At 43.1% G+C, this 17,718-nt stretch overlaps 2 protein-coding genes across 4 annotated transcripts in view; both read left to right on the top strand.

Moving 5' to 3' along the window:
• The window catches only part of LOC117144475 (segmentation protein cap'n'collar), a 37,311-nt gene that overhangs the window by 13,890 nt on the left and 5,703 nt on the right, over positions 1 to 17,718 (top strand). For all 3 annotated transcript variants that reach the window (XM_033309648.1, XM_033309647.1, XM_033309649.1), the window contains 4 exons: positions 11,159 to 11,235; positions 11,299 to 11,835; positions 16,787 to 17,227; positions 17,285 to 17,372. In XM_033309648.1, the coding sequence (XP_033165539.1) occupies positions 11,159 to 11,235; positions 11,299 to 11,835; positions 16,787 to 17,227; positions 17,285 to 17,372 (1,143 nt within the window). The remainder of the gene's footprint in view (positions 1 to 11,158; positions 11,236 to 11,298; positions 11,836 to 16,786; positions 17,228 to 17,284; positions 17,373 to 17,718) is intronic.
• LOC117144476 (transmembrane GTPase fzo) lies at positions 5,238 to 7,593 on the top strand. The gene has a single exon (XM_033309652.1). The coding sequence runs from the start codon at positions 5,312 to 5,314 to the stop codon at positions 7,469 to 7,471; it is 2,160 nt and encodes a 719-aa protein (XP_033165543.1). The 5' UTR covers positions 5,238 to 5,311; the 3' UTR covers positions 7,472 to 7,593.

Here is a 17,718-nt window from a genome sequence, read left to right as displayed (position 1 = left end):
ACATTTGGTCCGTCCGTATCTTATCTAGGATAATATAATTTCACTTTCAAAAATAACCAGAGATAAGCTCTACAGAAGCAGGAGATCTCTTGGGGGACAAGAAGTAGTTATAGATATGTATAAAATGGCACGTTTCGTTGCTAGATAAAACTAAATTGGTGGATTAGGTTGGCGTACTTTAAATGTCTGGTCGCCTGTTTATTTAACTTATTCACCTAATTGTAATTGATTAAAAGGAGTTGCTAACTTATTAATTTTGCAATATTAAAATGAAGTTAACGTTTATGTATACTATATCGTTTTTAATAATACCAAAATTTATCAAAGTTATTTGCTGATAAGAAAGGGAAATAACGAAATAAGTCAAAAGAAAATGGCCTGCCAAAAAGATGGCGGCTGCTCTAATATAAACGAAAATTGATTATCCTGGATTTGTTGGGGGGATGGAGTTCTTAGGGTCCTGGGGGGTGGCATACTAAAACATATTGTTGGCATTGGTGTGCGTGTATTTTCGAGACGTTTATAAATGAATGTAGGCATTTTGAGTTGACAGGCACGAAAATTAAAAGAAAAATGAGCTTTTTTTTCCGCTTGAGTTGTGTGGCAGCAAAACACCCGCCCCACCAGAGCCACCACCACAAAGGCCAGAACCGATGGCTGCTGCTAATCTGCCGCAAACCGCGTCCCGCTTCTCGTCTCCCATTTCCCAGGCATCAGCAAGCGGCAGCCTTTCAAACAAACTTTGACACGCACACGAACTTTTATTATTAACCGTGGGGGAGGAGGAGGAGAAGTCATGGCTTTGAGTGGGTGGGGGGCACAAGCTCGTCTGGGCCTCTGAGACTGGGTCGTGCCGCCTTTTCTCGACGGAATGAGACCACGACTACTGAGCCTTTGGGTCGAAAGGGGGAAGGCGGGGCAGATACGATACCGAATCCAAATCCGAGGCGGTGGCAGTGGCAGTAAAAGTAGCAGCCACCGCGCGTCGCGTCGCCTCGCATGCAACATTTTTCTTTTGAAAAATGAACGAAACATGATTCGCCAAAATAGCAAGAGCTATACATACACACGAACTCACATAAATATATATAGAAATAATATATGTATAGAGAAAGAAGTGCTATGTACACCATATGGTATGGAACTTGAGTTCCGGTGGGGCAGCAAACGCGGGGTGGTACAAGCTGCAAGGTCTCAACTTTGGCCTATAAGCTGTACATAGGCTGATCAAAGCGAAAACAGTGAAGGAGTCGGTAAAGGGATTAGGCGCATGTTATCAATGTTATCAATTTAAAAAAAAACCGACATTTTTGAACCCAAAAAATATCGATATTTATCACTGTGATTTTAAATTAGCATACCATATTTAGTCTTATATTAGAGACGGCCATACTAAAGTGACTAATCACAAATTCTACTTGGTATCGATACCTATTTTTATTTTTCGAAGCGGAGTTGTTGAAGCGGAGTTGTTGAAGAAAAAAGTTTTGCAAAATAATTGCCTGTGAATATTTAAAATAGTTGTACTTCAAAAGTGTGCAATTGGAAACTTTGACAGTTGATTGATATTCAAAACCATTGGCTATGGAAAATCATGCAGATTTTTCTCGAACCCTCAATATAACCCCAACTTGTATGTTACCTTCACATATATTCAATTGACTAAATTGATTCAAATTTATAATTTAAGGGTTTAGATTGCTACCCCCTTGCAACTGGGCCGCTGTCGGGCACTTCCTGCCTCATCCCCTGTCGAACTGGCTCATTGAGCTGGGCATCGAAGTGGGAGGGGGAGGGAAAGTAGCTTCTGAATGGGATTTCATCCGTCCTTTCCCTCGAGAACGGAAAGTCGCAAATCGCTGGCCACCATTTTGTGTGCCATGGGATAAGGGACAGAAGTAGTGGAGTGGAAGGGGCAGCAGCAGCAGCACAGCAGCCACCATATTGGATATATATGTTCCTATTCACGAGCATTTATGCTGCTCATATTGATTGCTTCGTTTGGCCATTTATTAAAAACCCATTGATGCGCACCCAAGTCCGATAGATAGATTCATATCGCATTCACACGCACACTCGCCTTTGTTTGAGCCCGGGTTTGGGCCTCGATCTCGGATTTGTGCGTATCCAAATTCCCCACGGATCGAACCCAACGATTTTCTAAAGTCCGCAGCCTTTGGCGGCATTATCCACCATTGTTCGCCCTCCGAAATAAAACGACTAAAATGAAAGTCATTTTTCGGTTGCTGTTTCAGTAAATGGTATTTCATTGCCTATACTATTGAAACTATTGAACTGAGTTTTAAACGAAAAGTTCATAAATTCCATCGTCCGCACACGTTCAGGTGAGTTTAGACCCGTTGTTCCTGGCTTCTCACGAGTTATTCCTCGTTAGTTTTGAGCCTTCGAAATGAAGTAGTAACCATTGGGCGACATTTTCCGGCCATTGTCCTGTCAAGGTTGCCTTGTCATGGGGGCATATGTTACTCATTGCCCTTCTAGGATCCGAATCATGGCAATTAAGTTGCAAGTAGCGCTCGGTTATTCTTTCGTCTCGCTTTTTGTCGCCTGTCCTCCAATCAGCTTCGTTTGTTTTCAACAGTTCTGATTCTCGATATCTATCTGTACGTTATATATACATCTCCCAATGAATCACAAATCTGATTACATTTGCTGCCTTTCAATTCGATTGGGTTTGTTCTTTTTCCACCTTTTTTTATTTTTTTATTTATTTTTTCTCAGATCGTTGACAACTTTTAAGATCATGACTTGGCCAGAAGTTCTGCGTGGTATCGTCGAGAAATGCTCTTATTCTCAATTATGTTATAGATATTTCGGTTTTGGTTTCTTTTTCGGTGGCTTAAATTTCATTATGCAATCAGTTAGGCCGCTCTTGTTGCTGCCAAGCTACGCAAGTTTATTGACCACTGGTTTTGTGGAGAGGGGATTTTTGGTGGGAACATGAAACTGAATTCTTTTAAGTTTTCGAAAGACTCTAGAAACACGTTCGATGAATTCTTGCGTTGATAGTTTTATAGATTGGAAAGAAACCGTTAAGGAACTAGGGCTTAAAAATGTCCATTCTAAAGTGTTTTTCTATCTGATATAAAAATAGTTAGACAATTGGGAGAATCTTCTACAAAGGTATTAATTAATTGAAGTTAACTCTGTCCTTTGCCTGTTCTTCTTCATACGGCATGGAAACTAGAGTTATTATTTAATTTCCTGCCCTTCGATGGGCACATCTGGTGCAGCGGTGCACCTATTGAAGATCTCTATTCCTCATCTTTTTCAACTGTCTGGTGGCCTTCCTTGACCCGCCTCTTCCACTCTGCGCCCTGCTGTTGTCTGGAAAAGCGAGGGAGTGCTGGTGAAGAGTGGCCAGAGGAGACGGTGCGGACCGTAGAAATTGTTCAAATTCTACGTGGTCAGCATTACGCTACAAATTTACAAAATGAGAAAAAAAAATGAAAATTTACATGCTGACAAAATAACAAACAGACAGGGAAGAGGGGCATCGGTATAGATGCGAGGGGCTGCAGTCCTGACCGGCTTTATTTTTGGTCTGGTCTAGTCTGGCCTGGCCTGGTCAACGGTTTTTTGCTGCATAATCGTATCACTTTCAAGTGTTTTCGTCTTGCGCAACCTCACCCGGCACCTTTCTATGTCTCAGTATTGCCAAAACTAACTGAGAATTGCATAATAAGTTCGTCGTTTAATTAGCCAGCGTAGTGGTTAAACTATACTTGACCCATTGAGTACTCATGTGGCTTTAAGGATTATGAAAGTTACTCATTTTCAACGCTTGTTTCCCTACTCCAATTGAATTTCCAATGTGTTGTGGCATTCAAATGAGGCTATTCAAATGAGCAGCCAGCGTACTCATTCATAAGGTTCATTCAGCTTCTTCGGATTTTGTGGCAACTCATTAACAACAAAAAGTGGCGTAAAGTTCAGATAATGTTGCCTACCGCCATCTACCATATACACATGTCTGTTAACAATAGTGTGCCCCCTTCTGTCCTAAAATCTGACTTGGCTTCTTTTAGCAATTTCATTGTTGACACTATCCGCTGACGCGGATCTGTCCTGTCATAATTGTTGCTCACTGGTTTTCTGTAACAGCTTTTGCTCTTCTTTCGAGGATAGTGAAAAGTCATTGGTGAATTTGAATTCAATACCAGTAAGCCTGCACAAATGCGCGATGCATTCGTGTAAACTGTACTCGTGCTGGTCGTTGAAGTGTTGGAAAACGGTTTTAAAAGCCAGTCAAATGAAGAAATGATAATGCCCGTTTCCTTGTAGCAAGGTTTCTATCTGGGGAAAGCGAATTTAATTTAAAATTTAAATATGCTTTGTTACCAAAAATGTTTCGGAAACAGCTTTTGATTGTCTTTCACCGGATACAAACCTGCTTCCCTCTAAACCCCTCTAATCGCCCATCATTATTTTCTCAATCAGCATCGGCTTCTTTATTATTGTTCCCCTTTTTTTGCGCCGGCAACAATTTAAACTAATTAAGTTGTAATAAAGCACTCAAGAAAACGCTCAAAAAACATTGAAGAGAAAAAAAAATGATTAACCAGGCGAGTTTTGCTTGTTCAATATTTCTGTGCTCTTTTTCCTACTGTTTTCTAGCAGCGATGAAAAAAATTATACAAGCATCCAATCGAAATGCCCCCTCCTCACCTTGTTGATGATGCTGCTAATTTTTCAGCCCGCACCGAGCATCAGCCAACCAACCAATTTGACTTTTTTCTATTTACTGTATTTTTGGTATTTTTGAAGTTCACCAAAAGCGTTTTTTGGGCTCTATGGTCTTGGCCCGGTCTATTAGTTCAGTGGCCCATTAATGTGCATATTGCCTGCTCTTTTTCCGACTCTCTTTTGGGTGATTCCATGATTGCGATAATTGTGTTAATTTTTTGGGTAAATAAGTGTGTATTTCTATTGGGCTGCGAGCTGGAAATCGTGGGGCATTAAAAAGGCTGTGCATTTAGTTGAAAGGTATTGGGGTCAGTTCAAAATTGCACCTAAGTTGTGCCAAATTATTCAGGAATCGGGTTTACTATTTGATTTAACACAATTTACATGTTCATGGAACTAAGGTAATCTCTTTTTTATGTAGCTATTAAATGGCATTTTGTAAACACAAATCTAGATATCATTGTGAAACACTTACCCCAGCTTCTTTTTTCAAAGCAGCTTATCAAATAATATGTCACAACTCCTCAAAAAGCGAGCAAAACAACATCTAAAGTTGCATATATTTCATAAATAATTGTTCACATTTTTGTAATATCGAAGCGAAATGGCGGAATCTGATTCGGGAGAAAGTACTTCGTCGGTGTCCTCGTTTATATCCCGCTCATCGTCGTCTTCGCGATTGAGTGAGTTTGTGGACGCCAAGACAGAGCTGCAGGATATATATCACGATTTGAGTAACTACCTGTCCAATTTCCTAACCATTTTGGAGGACAGTGTCCTGTTAAGAGATCGGCAAATGCTGGAGCACCTGTGCGCCTTCTCAAGCAGAGTGGAGGCCATTGCAAAGGTACTTTCGCGTGATCGAATGAAGGTGGCATTTTTTGGACGCACCTCAAACGGAAAAAGTGCCGTGATCAATGCCCTTTTGCATGAAAAAATCCTGCCCAGCGCCATGGGCCACACCACCAGTTGTTTTTGCCAAGTGCAGGCTAATGGCTCGGATGAAACCGAGCACGTAAAGGTCGAGCAGGAGGATGAGCATATGGAACTGAGTGCCCTAAGGGAACTGGCCAGTGCACATTCGCCAGGTGCCCTGAAACCCTCAACTCTGCTGCAGGTCAATATGGCCAAGAACCGATGCTCGATCTTGGACTACGACGTGGTTCTGATGGATACACCTGGAGTGGATGTAACAGCGCAACTGGACGACTGCCTAGATAGCTACTGCATGGATGCGGATGTTTTCATCCTAGTTCTCAATGCCGAGTCCACTGTTTCGCGCGTGGAAAGGCAGTTCTTCAAGGACGTGGCATCCAAACTCTCGCGTCCAAATCTCTTTATACTCAACAATCGATGGGATAAGGCCAGCAGTATGGAGCCGGAAATGGAGCAGAAGGTAAAGGATCAGCATATGGAACGCTGCGTTAATCTGCTAGTGGATGAGTTAGGTGTTTATTCCACGGCGCAGGAAGCCTGGGAAAGGATCTATCATGTGTCAGCACTGGAGGCGTTGCATATAAGGAATGGTCACATTAAGAATCCCTCGGCACAAACAAAAGAGCGATATCAGGAGTTCCTGCGTTTCGAAAATGATTTTTCGAATTGCCTTGCGGTGTCAGCGTTAAAAACCAAGTTTGGGCCACACTTGCTCAGTGCGCAGAAGATTTTAAACCAGTTAAAATCCACGCTGATAAGCCCTTTCATAGAGAAAGTAAGTCGTCTTATAGATGAAAATAAGGAGAGAAGAGCAAACTTGAATGCGGAAATAGAAGAGTGGGAATTAGAAATGCAAGGTGAAAGAGAAGACCTTCAATATTGCTTCGAAGAACTGACTGAAATGACACAAAGATTAGGTCGGTGCGTATTAAACGACCAGATAAAAACGTTAATGCCCTCGGCTGTGCTATCATTCTCGCATCCATTTCACCCGGAGTTCCCAGCACAAATAAGCCAGTACCAACGCTCTTTATGTGCCCATTTGGATAATCTTCTTGAAGATCGAGTCCTCCAATGTCTTTCCATACCGCTACAGAGAAAAATATTAGATATGGAGAAAGAAATGGGACTTCAGATCACCGAGAAATCTTGCGATTGGCAACTAATCTACGGCCTGGATTGCCAATCCTATATGAGTGACTTTCAGCCAGATCTTAGGTTTCGGTTTTCCTTGGGCTTTACTGCCCTGTGGCATCGTCTTGAAGGAAACCTACCATTGCACGCAAGTCCATTCCGAACTCAAAAGTTACGAAATGGTCACAAGAAATGTTTGCCCCTGCCTCCTTTAGTTCACGGAAACCATTGGCAGATGCTGGAATCTTTGGTTAAGTCCAAAGGCAGCCTTGGAACCGTTTTGCTGGGCGCCATGGCCATCCGTTCGTTCAACTGGCCAATTGTAATGATCCTTGGTGGGCTCGTCGGATCCTTTTACATCTACGAGTACGCCGCTTGGACGACTGCCGCCCAAGAGCGAAGTTTCAAGAGCCAGTACTCCAGACTCTTGCAACAACGTCTGCGGACGGATGTGCAGCAAACTGTCAGCGGGTTTGAGCTCCAGTTGCGACAGCACCTGGCAAAAGTCCGAAATTGCTGGGAAGCCCAGTCCAATGAGACTCTGAATGACCTGACCGTGAGGACCGCGGAGCTGACCAAACAAATACAATCGATGGAGGTGTTGCAGCTGAGCCTAAAGAAGTTTCGGGACAAGGGACAGCTGCTGGCCTGTCGATTGGGGGACTTTCAAGAGACCTACTTGACCAAGAGCTGACAATTATGAGAGGGTTACAGCAAATTCTAAACGTTCTTAATAGTTTTAATTTCTTTGGTTACCTTCGTTTTGGTTTTGTTACTTAGAAATTTGTATGTATTTGGTTGAATATTTTAAAATATTAAACGTTTGGTCTTTACTACTTTAAAGTTACTTCATAGCACGAGAGTCTAAGCCATGCAAATTTAAGCAGTTTTTATTGCTGTTGACTGTTTAAATTACTTGATTAGATTGTTTTTCCTTCCTCCTAATGGCTCACACACACACAGTTTCTGGCTGTGGAACATGCACATGCTGGGAATAAGAACAAGAGAACCAGTTTTGGCCTTTTTTTTATTGTAGAAGACATCGGGCTTAAACAAAGCGTCCATATTGAAGCGGCCAAAAGCAAAAGTACAACAGATACAAACAGGCCAAGCTGAACTCTAAGCTCCGCCCCTTGCTCACACACACACACACGCAAGCAGTGCGAGTGCGAGTGCGCATGAACAAAGTCAGCTCAAAACGGGGAGGAAGTGCATATGGTTGTCTCACTCGCACCCATTGTCTGAGTACGAGCTGAGAGCGCCATTTCTCTTGCGGCACTGCCTACGTCGACGTCGACAGCGATGGCGGAGCAGCGACCGCGGCAGAGGCTTGAGCAGCGTTTTAGAATCGTATTTGAATTTTTATAAACGCTCGAGAAACGTTGGACGCTTGACGCGCGCGCAGAAAATCGCATAAGGGTAAAAATATATGTGGATGGAATATAACGCCACCGAATTCTCGTGGGCGTGGACAAGCAAAAAGGACTCTGCTCCGGCGAAAATTCGTTAACAACACTGTGAGCCCGGCAAGGTGACGCGGCATTCCGAATCGACAGTTCAAATCGCTCGTTCTGGCCAAGTCAAGTGTTTCGGCTCTTTTTATATGCCATGCCAATTAGATGATTTGGAAAAATTCTGTTCGACTGTAAAAAATAATCACCAAACTGTGTCAAACATTAACAAATTTGTAAACTATTACGCGTCTGCATTTGTGCAAAAGATATACAATAAAAAAAAGTGAAAGTTACCAAATCAAAAATACATACCAAGCTCCCCATACTCAAGTGACCATTGTGCGATTCTAAAAAAAAAGCCCCCTACAATAACCAAAGGCATTGCAAAATAACTTAAACCCATTTTCCACACATATACAATCGAATTGTGCAAAGCACAAAAAAATCAAAAATAAAGACAACACAATACAAAGTCTGTCTGCAACGGAAACGGCAATATCGAAGTTGCGATTGGATTGCTTTTGCTTTGGCTGCTTTTAGTCGGCACGCCATTGTTGATTCTGCAACATTTTGGCTGTCAAAACGTTACATAATTGTCAAAGTGTTTGGCCAAATATCAACAACAATCAGCGCTTTATTGCAACGATTTGTATTCAATCGGTTCACAAAAGCCAACTACACCGATCTTTACGACAATCAACGCGAAAAAAACTAAAACAGTCAAGACAGATTTGACTTTGGCTCTACAGACGTTTGTATTTCTTGGATTATAAACACGAATTGTTCACAGATATCAACTGTGTCATCATTGCAGCATCCCTTGAACTAATAAAGGTTCGTAATACTTCACTCTTTGTTCGAACATATTGCTGAATATAGGGTTTTTAGTATGGGCGTATAACACAGTAACTTGGCGCCCAACGTGGGGCAGTAATTGAGTAAAAACTCGGTATTAAATTGTTATATTTGATTTTAAAAAATTGATGAAAATGATCTTTATTTTTCGTTCTAAATCAAACAAAAATTCCTAAAAACTGTTTTTTTTATTTGTTTTCAATCTCTACTATACAATTATTGGGACAAGTCAAGCCTTATTTACCTCTTCGATTAGGCTTATAATCTGTACAAACACAGAAAAGTGTACCGCCCAATGCCACCCCAAAACTACTTCGTTGTCACCCCTGTGAAAATATCAAGTAGCCGTCGGTGTTTAGTGCTCAATCAACCCCATTAGCGGCTCCATTACGGAACGCTCCCACAGTATTCCTTCCTTCCTTCCGAGCGAACTTCCTGAAAGGAAACCGAAAATTGAAGTACCCACTCCCATACCAATATGGTCAAACAATGGTTGGCCCCATCAACGCCTTCTGTGAGCCTTGTCGCCTAATTGCTGGTGACAGTTGACAGTTGCTCCTGACCAACCGGACGACAAAACAAAGGCAAGCACACGAACCCGAATCTACTAATATTTTCGTTGTCGTTTCGGCCACAATGCGAGCTGAAAACCCACGAAACGAGAGGCAAACAATCGACCCAAAGACCAAAAACGATAAGTAAACAATTCGAAACCCACACGAACGCATTCCAAAATTAACGGACCACGGAATTGTTACCAAAAAAAAAAAAAAAGAAGTTAAGCAAAGAAGGGAGAACCCTAAAATAACAGGCTATAAGCCAGCAAGCCGAAAAAAAAACATGGCCAGAACAGAAGAGAACAGAACGGGCCCAAAATGGGTGCGATGGAAATTGGAAAAGCTGGCGGCGGGGGAATGAGTTGTTTTGTAACCAATCGTAAGAATAACAAAGCATTTGGTCGAATTGTGTTGGCCGGACCCAAAGAGAACCACCAAACGCTTCCATCTGTGATGTTTATTCTAATTTTTTGACCCGACTCAAGTGCCCCGGTAAAGGTCGTCGTCGTCACACCACTTGAGTCTATCCTCTTCTCTCCTGTCTTTCGACCAAGTTGCGCCCTCGTTTTAGCCTTTATTTTTTCGGGTTTTCGTTTTGGCGTTATCTAGATGTTTGCCCACCTTCGGGTTCTCTGCGTTTCCCTGTTCGTGGAACTCGAGTTGATCTTAAGTAGTAATTTTCTGATAATATCCAATACCCCCACTCAGTTCTTGACTTGGTTTTTCCCGAGAATTTCCAATGCAAATATTTGGCCGCCATCAATATTTGACCAGGAATCAATTGTCTGCGAGTCAATTGTAAGCGATACACTTGAGGGAAGCTTTCGTATTGTTGTTCCCCGAGTTTAGTTTGTGTTTAGTTTCGATATCTGGGAGCTGTCAAAACTGATCATTAATTAAGTGAAGATGTGGGTGAGACCGCAGGGAGCTTGGGAAATCGTTCATTTATTGCAATATTTTTCAGCTGCTTCCGTCAGACGGGGTTTGAGTGACGGAGATCTCTCAAAGATCACGTTTTTATGATTATGATTAATGATTCGACTGACTCTAGTTACTGTCCACTCTGATCTCTCCGCGGATCTTACGAACTCAGTCAGTCTCCCACAGGAAAGTGCTACTGTTTGGGACGCTCCTTATATACCTACTTTCCTGTGCCCCCCACAGATTTGAACCTTCCAACTGTTTTTGTAGCAGAAAATTGATCACTCTCTGGGGAGTTTCGATTCAAAGTGGGCGAGTATAATACGAGATTCAACTATTCCATTCAAATGATCAAAATATTTTCCTATATTTTCCATGCTTTGATACAGTCACAAAGATATTAACTCTGGGGAAGGTTTTACTCCAAAGGGAATGCAGTTTATTTATTATGTATACAGTGGGCGATCAAAAGATTGTATTCTTCTAATTCTTGGTAGTGTATATACATATAATAAAGACCATTTTAAACAGAACTAAGAACAAATCGCAAGGAGTTGGATTTTTTTATTAAATGCCTTTCTCTTTTTTATTCAGGTGAATACATTCGCTTGCCCCTGGATGAGTTGTTGAACGACGTACTCAAACTCACTGAATTTCCGCTTGAAGACGAGGTAAGTTCGATGTCCCATTTGCACCGTAGAAAATCCCTTATCGACTTCTTCCCAACCACCTAGTTATCCAACGATCCGGTGGCCTCCACTTCGCAGGCAGCTGCCGCTTTCAACGAGAACCAAGCTCAACGGATTGTTTCGGAAACTGGTGAGGATTTCCTCAGTGGCGAAGGAATATCCAGCGGAGAAGCGAAGAATAAGGACAACGATCCGGAGAAGGCTGACGGCGATAGCTTCTCGGTGAGCGACTTCGAGGACCTCCAAAACTCTGTGGGCTCGCCCCTGTTTGACTTAGATGAGGACGCCAAGAAGGAACTAGACGAGATGTTGCAATCAACGGCTCCGCCATACCACCACCCCCATCCGCACCACGGCCACCCTCATGCTCATCCCCATAGCCACCACCATGCGTCGATGCACCACGCCCATGCCCACCATGCTGCCGCTGCAGCTGCCGCCCACCAGCGTGCGGTGCAGCAGGCCAACTATGGTGGTGGAGTCGGCGTGGGCGTTGGCGTCGGTGTGGGCGTGGGCAGCGGCACGGGCAGCGCCTTCCAGAGGCAGCCAGCTGCCGGCGGATTCCATCATGGGCATCACCAGGTATGTGTGCATCGATTGTAATCCTCCTCACAGACAAAAAGGTATATTTATTTATAATTTGATGCGGATGCTCGGTTCAAGTGCTGCCATCCGTCGAGCGCTCCACATACTTACAAGCGTACACATGTACATACTCGGCCGAACGTGAGTGTATGTACAGCTGCGGTCGAAATAATAGGGGTCTCGAATAAGGTTTAAGGTTCTAAAACAAATATATTAGATAATTTATTTGTTCAGTTAGAATTTTGGTTTTATTTTACTTTGAAATGTAAAAATCTTAACCGATCATTGCATTTTGCAAACTGTTGAAATGAGAGTCAAAACTGTTTTATATGATTTTAAAACTAAAAGTTAAATTTATTGCATTCCAAATGCCACATGAGTCACAAATTGACCTTAGTTGTATATGCTATATATACATATACATATGTATTCATTTAAGGATCATTTGCACGTCGCTTTCGTTATTCTTGGGCTGCTTCTCGTTCTGGAGTGGCTCTTTTCACTGTTCGGTTCTATTTTTCGTTTTTCGTGATCTGCCTTCCATTTCTTCTGGCTCTTCACGTGGTATGGCCTCGTCTCCCGACCTCTCCTTCCTCGTGGGGTGTTCTGAAGCACTTGATCTTGGGGCTGCTCTCTTCAAGAGGAGCGCTGTGTGTTGTTGCTGTGTTTGTACAAAGCTTCAAATCTGGTTGTACATGCTCCCCACCTTGCCTCCACAATGTCTCTCCTGGCCCAAAAGTCAAACGCTTTTATTCCGTTTCCAGCCACAAGTTCGTCAATCAAGTTCCCAGTCTTCTGGGCCTCTCTCCCCTGAACTCTTCAATCTTCAGCAGCTTTTCAGCCGTTTCTTGTCGGACGATTTCTTGTATTATTATTTTTTTGGCTTTTGTTGTAAACGCTCATCAAAAATGTACGGGGAGAGCTATAAAATTATGGAAGTGAGGCGAATGCGAGCAATGTTGAGATAATATACATATATACATAGTCTTCCATCTTGGTTTTATACCTCGACTGGTTTGCTCTTGAAATTTGTTAAGTTTTCTAAAGATTTTACTTGACTCGATTCTTTTTTAATATCTCCGGGAGTTTTGGTCTTTTCTTGCTAGCTTCGAATTCTACAAATTTGAGGTTAATTTCAGTTAAAGTTAGATATAGTTCCTGTTATTATTGCTTGATGTTTAGCAATATAAATGCTTCCGTCTTCGGGCCAATAAAACTAATCCCCCGCACGTCTGAGTCGCACAAGTGCTTCCTGAATGAAGCGCAAACCTGTGCTCAACCTTTGACCTGCCTGGTCTTCCCGTGAGAAAGAGACGGACATAGAGTTGACAAAAGAGACAGCAGAGCAGCAGCACAAGCGAAACAGTCACGAAGTCAGCGGCAATTACCGTAAAGCCTTTTCGCCGGTAGCAAACTCATAAACCGTACACCACACCTCGCATAAAAGGAAAACCACAGTGGTCAGCCTGAGTTGGTGGATTAGGCTAAGTCCGGCGTGTTTGATGTGGTCCGTTCAGTTTTACTAACGGTTTTTGTGAATGCCAGCGGGTTGTCGGCTCGGCACTTGGCAAAGCCATTTAATGAGCCAGATGATCGGTTATTCGCAGGATTCTGCAGAACTACTGTCGGCCCAAAATCCTTTGCCGACTCTCTGGGGAGATTTGCCATCGATGCCCTTAAACGGAAAGTGTCATTAGGCGGCTTTGAGCTTTGTTATTCCAGCACTTCTTCGCTTGATCCTAGTGCGAATCATCATTATGCAACTTCCTGATCACATTTAATTTGCCACTTGCATTTGCATTCATTGATGATGTGTCCCGGTGATGCGGTGGCTACCTGTCCTAAAGTGTCTATCTATGCACTGAGAAAAATAATACTGGATTTCATAGGGAAATCATTAGACTGCTTGAAATTAAGTTACACAAAGAGAACTATAAGTATGATTGATATTTTTGAATTTATCACAATTATTTATTTTCATTTTATAACTTATACTTAATAAAATGATTAGTGTGCATCCTCTGCTAGTTGCAATCACTAAGCTAAACTCTCTGGATGTGAGAAGTGTGAAGTGGGGCGTTGTTTTGCTGCCTGGGAGGCGCCTGCGTTCATTACGAACACTTTGCCGTTGACTTTTTGCTTGGGGCCTGAATATTTTCATTGTTTTTTTGGTTTTTTGTCTCGCTTGCAATGTGCCACTTGACTTTTCCGCATGGGACCGAAGTGTTTATTGAATTCGGTGGCACTTTGCCGCGGTGGCTGCCCTCCAATTTGTTCCCCTCCCAGCTTGATTGCATCTTTTCAGCTCGGCGGTAGCCCCTGCAATTAAATCCCCATTTAGCGCGCGCGAATTACAAAAAAATGTATCTCTTAATGTCCGTCCCTTTACCGCCTTCCCCCCATGCCCCCTAATCGCCCATTTCGCGGCTTTAATTATGTGAATTTTAAATATTTGCAAAAAGCTTAGCGCTGAAAAATCAGCGCAGAGTGAAAAAAAAACTTTATTAATTATTTTACAGCATCTCTGTTTTGCTTTGCCTCGCTTCGTTGTTTTTCTTGGCTGTAGTTCCCCCCCCCCCCCCCCCCCCTATTTTTTTTTTTGAGCTGTACGATTTTAATTCAATTTATGTAAACAGTTTGATGGCTGCGGAGGCTTAAGTTGCGCCTCGAACTGCGAAACTCAGACTGCGGCTGTCATGGGACTCGATTTGTGCACACACATAAATCAAGTTAATGACAAAAAAACACACGAAACTACCGCTCAGGTGTGTTGGCTGGGCTCTGGAGGGGATTTGCCGGTCGTTGGCAACAGGGACTAAGTGAAATCCATAGAATATAGTAGTTCAAGTCGGCTGACGTCGCTGAATATTGGTGAATCCCGGCTGACCATTGATGGATTGCGGATTTCGCGGAAATATGTTCAACAAATATCGAAAAAAAATTTGTTTGTTTTGGAGATTAAACGACGATTTTGGGAATTCGTTCAATTAAAAATACGGTTTTCTTACTAAATGCACTTGTACTTTGCTTTATTTTGAGCATTCATGTTTTTGAAAAATTGCTTGCCATTAATAATAATTGTTTATGAACTTGCATCATGTTTTGTATGAATTCATCAAAAATGATCAATGAGCATTGGGTTAATTTACGGTTCATTTAAAAATAGTTATTTGTATTATAAAAAGATTTACGCAATTGCTAGCTAGTGGAATAAATATTGAAGAAATTGAAGAGGAACTAGAAAGTGTACTTTCTTGATTCTAAAGAAAAGCCGCTTCGAGATTATAATCCTAATCTAGCGAAACGTGCATGACAACCGTTAATGGGATCGGCAATAATGAAAAACTCTTAAATGATAGTAATTCCCCTATCAAATATGCAATCTAATGCACCTTCCTCCCATTTCTTCGCCTCCGTAACGGTTGAGGTTGAATTAGAGGTTCCGAAGAATAGATTCTTGTGCCCACAAAAAACCCCTGGACGATCGCACTCTCCAGATCGATACATGTGTGCAGTAAGGAGATCGGCTACCGTGTCTAAGTCGGCGGTTGGATTTGTTTGCGTGTGAAGCGTAACAAACAATGGCCAACACCAGAAGTTAATGACAAGACAGTGACAATTCAAATTACACATGCGCGTTGCGCACTCACAGATACAAAGATACAAAGATACGAACAGAGCGACTGCAACTGGCTGAAGTGAACGCCCAATGGCTCCTACCTGCCGTTTTTGGTCTGCCACACATACCTGTTTGCGTTCAGGAGCGTGTTGAGGCATTCATTAGATACACATGCGAGTGGAATGGTGAGATACTCGGGGGATACAGGTTGTTTGCTCAGCCCTCACTGACTCACACACACACACACTCAGCTGGGAATGCATCCATCTCCTCGGAGTATCTGTGTGAGTTGCCTTGGCTACTGTCATTCCGTCAGTCAGTCAGTTGATGCTGGTCAAACGACAACTCAACGTCAACGCGCAAAGGAGTTCGATCCGAATCCAGTATTCGGATTCTTTTGTCGGAATAATCGTTTCTCGATTTCTCGTTTTCGATCCGTATCGGCAATGTCAGTGTCAAAGTGCATCAGCGTCAACGTCAGCCAGATATAGGTGTCCATCGCATCTGAAAGATCTTAATTGCACGCGGCGGCGGCATTTAGCATTAAGAACAAATTGGTGCCGCCAAAAGCGAGACGATAAAGGATCGCAGTTCGAGGAAATATTGATTATTATATTCGAGTGTGAGTGTGATTCAGATGGGAGTCGAATATGAAATAATACCCTGGCCATTCGCCCACGCGGTGGCTGCGGAATTAGTTGAACAAATAAATAAACCCACCGGTAATTAACAATAACAAAAGGCGGCCTAATGAAGTCGTAGTGGTAGTCTCACGATCTCCGGCCATCAGTCAGCCCAGCCAGCCCGAGATGCCAAGATCCCCAGATGCCACGACTTACAGACCCAGCTTTTTACAGAGGAAGAGTCTTAGGAAAATAACAAATAAGACGGGGGGAGAAAAAAAAGACTGATACAAAAATAAAACTGGCCAAGACCGCTGGCTGAGCTGCGAACCCCGAGCACTTGTCAATTTGAAAGATACGAATTTCATTTCAATTCCACATTGATCGATCTGGCCTGGCAGTCAAATCGCCAGACCGATACATTGTGCACGTTTTTTGGCTTACACAGTGAGTCTGATTCCGAGTTTGGAGTTGGAGTCGGAGATGGAGACTCTGACAGCCAGGAGATTGTTACTTGTAGCGCAATTTGAATTCGGTTTATTGTCTGGCCGCGTTTCTAGAGAATTCCCCTGGCGGATGATTGATCGGTTATTGAGTTATAAGTTTCGTAATTCCGAACCCTTCTCACCTTGTTAATACATCAACGCGGCTAAGCGACGAGCGCCGTATTAATCAATGTCTTTACCCCACTCTTCTCCACTTGCAGAGCCGCATGCCGCGTCTGAATCGCAGCGTTTCGATGGAGCGCCTTCAGGACTTTGCCACCTACTTCAGTCCCATTCCGAGCATGGTGGGCGGGGTATCCGATATGTCGCCGTATCCGCACCACTATCCCGGCTACTCCTACCAGGCGAGTCCCTCGAACGTAGCACCCGGCACTCCTGGCCAGCATGGTCAGTATGGCAGTGGCGCCAATGCTTCCTTGCAGCCACCACCACCACCGCCGCCGCACCACGCCGCCATGTTGCACCACCCGAATGCCGCCGCCTTGGGCGACATCTGCCCCACCGGGCAGCCCCACTACGGGCACAATCTGGGATCGGCTGTGACCTCCAGCATGCATCTGACCAACTCCAGTCACGAGGCCGATGGAGCTGCTGCTGCTGCTGCCGCCTACAAAGTGGAGCACGATCTGATGTACTACGGGGTAAGTTGGATCAACCTCATCTCTCAATGCAGCTTTTATAAACGATGATATCCTTAGAACACCTCATCGGACATTAACCAGACGGATGGCTTTATCAACTCCATTTTCACCGACGAGGATCTGCACTTGATGGACATGAATGAGAGTGAGTACTATGTTTATTTACAACTAAAAACTACGAAAAGTTATACAGAGTGGTCAAAAGTATTTACACAACGAGCTTTTTTTTCAATGTCAACTAATTGAAAAAAAAGTTGTAAATATTTGAACCTGTATCAAGTTTGTTAGTAGATAGCCAAAGTAATCTAGACAAAGTGAAAGAATAAGTTTCTCTCAGTGTGAGCTTTCTGCTTGCCAAAAAGTTCCCTTAAGTGATGAACGAGCTTTTGGTCCGTTAAGTGGATTGCGCATCGTTGCCGAATTCCCCACCCACTAACCGCAAGCTTTGACTCAGAACCGAGCGAAAAGCGCGCGCACAAGCGACTCAAGCA

Source organism: Drosophila mauritiana, chromosome 3R (assembly GCF_004382145.1).
Source record: "Drosophila mauritiana strain mau12 chromosome 3R, ASM438214v1, whole genome shotgun sequence".
Classification (NCBI taxonomy): Eukaryota; Metazoa; Arthropoda; class Insecta; order Diptera; family Drosophilidae; genus Drosophila; species Drosophila mauritiana.
The sequence above is the reverse complement of the archived record's forward strand: the minus strand, read 5'-3'. Positions and strand labels throughout refer to the sequence as shown.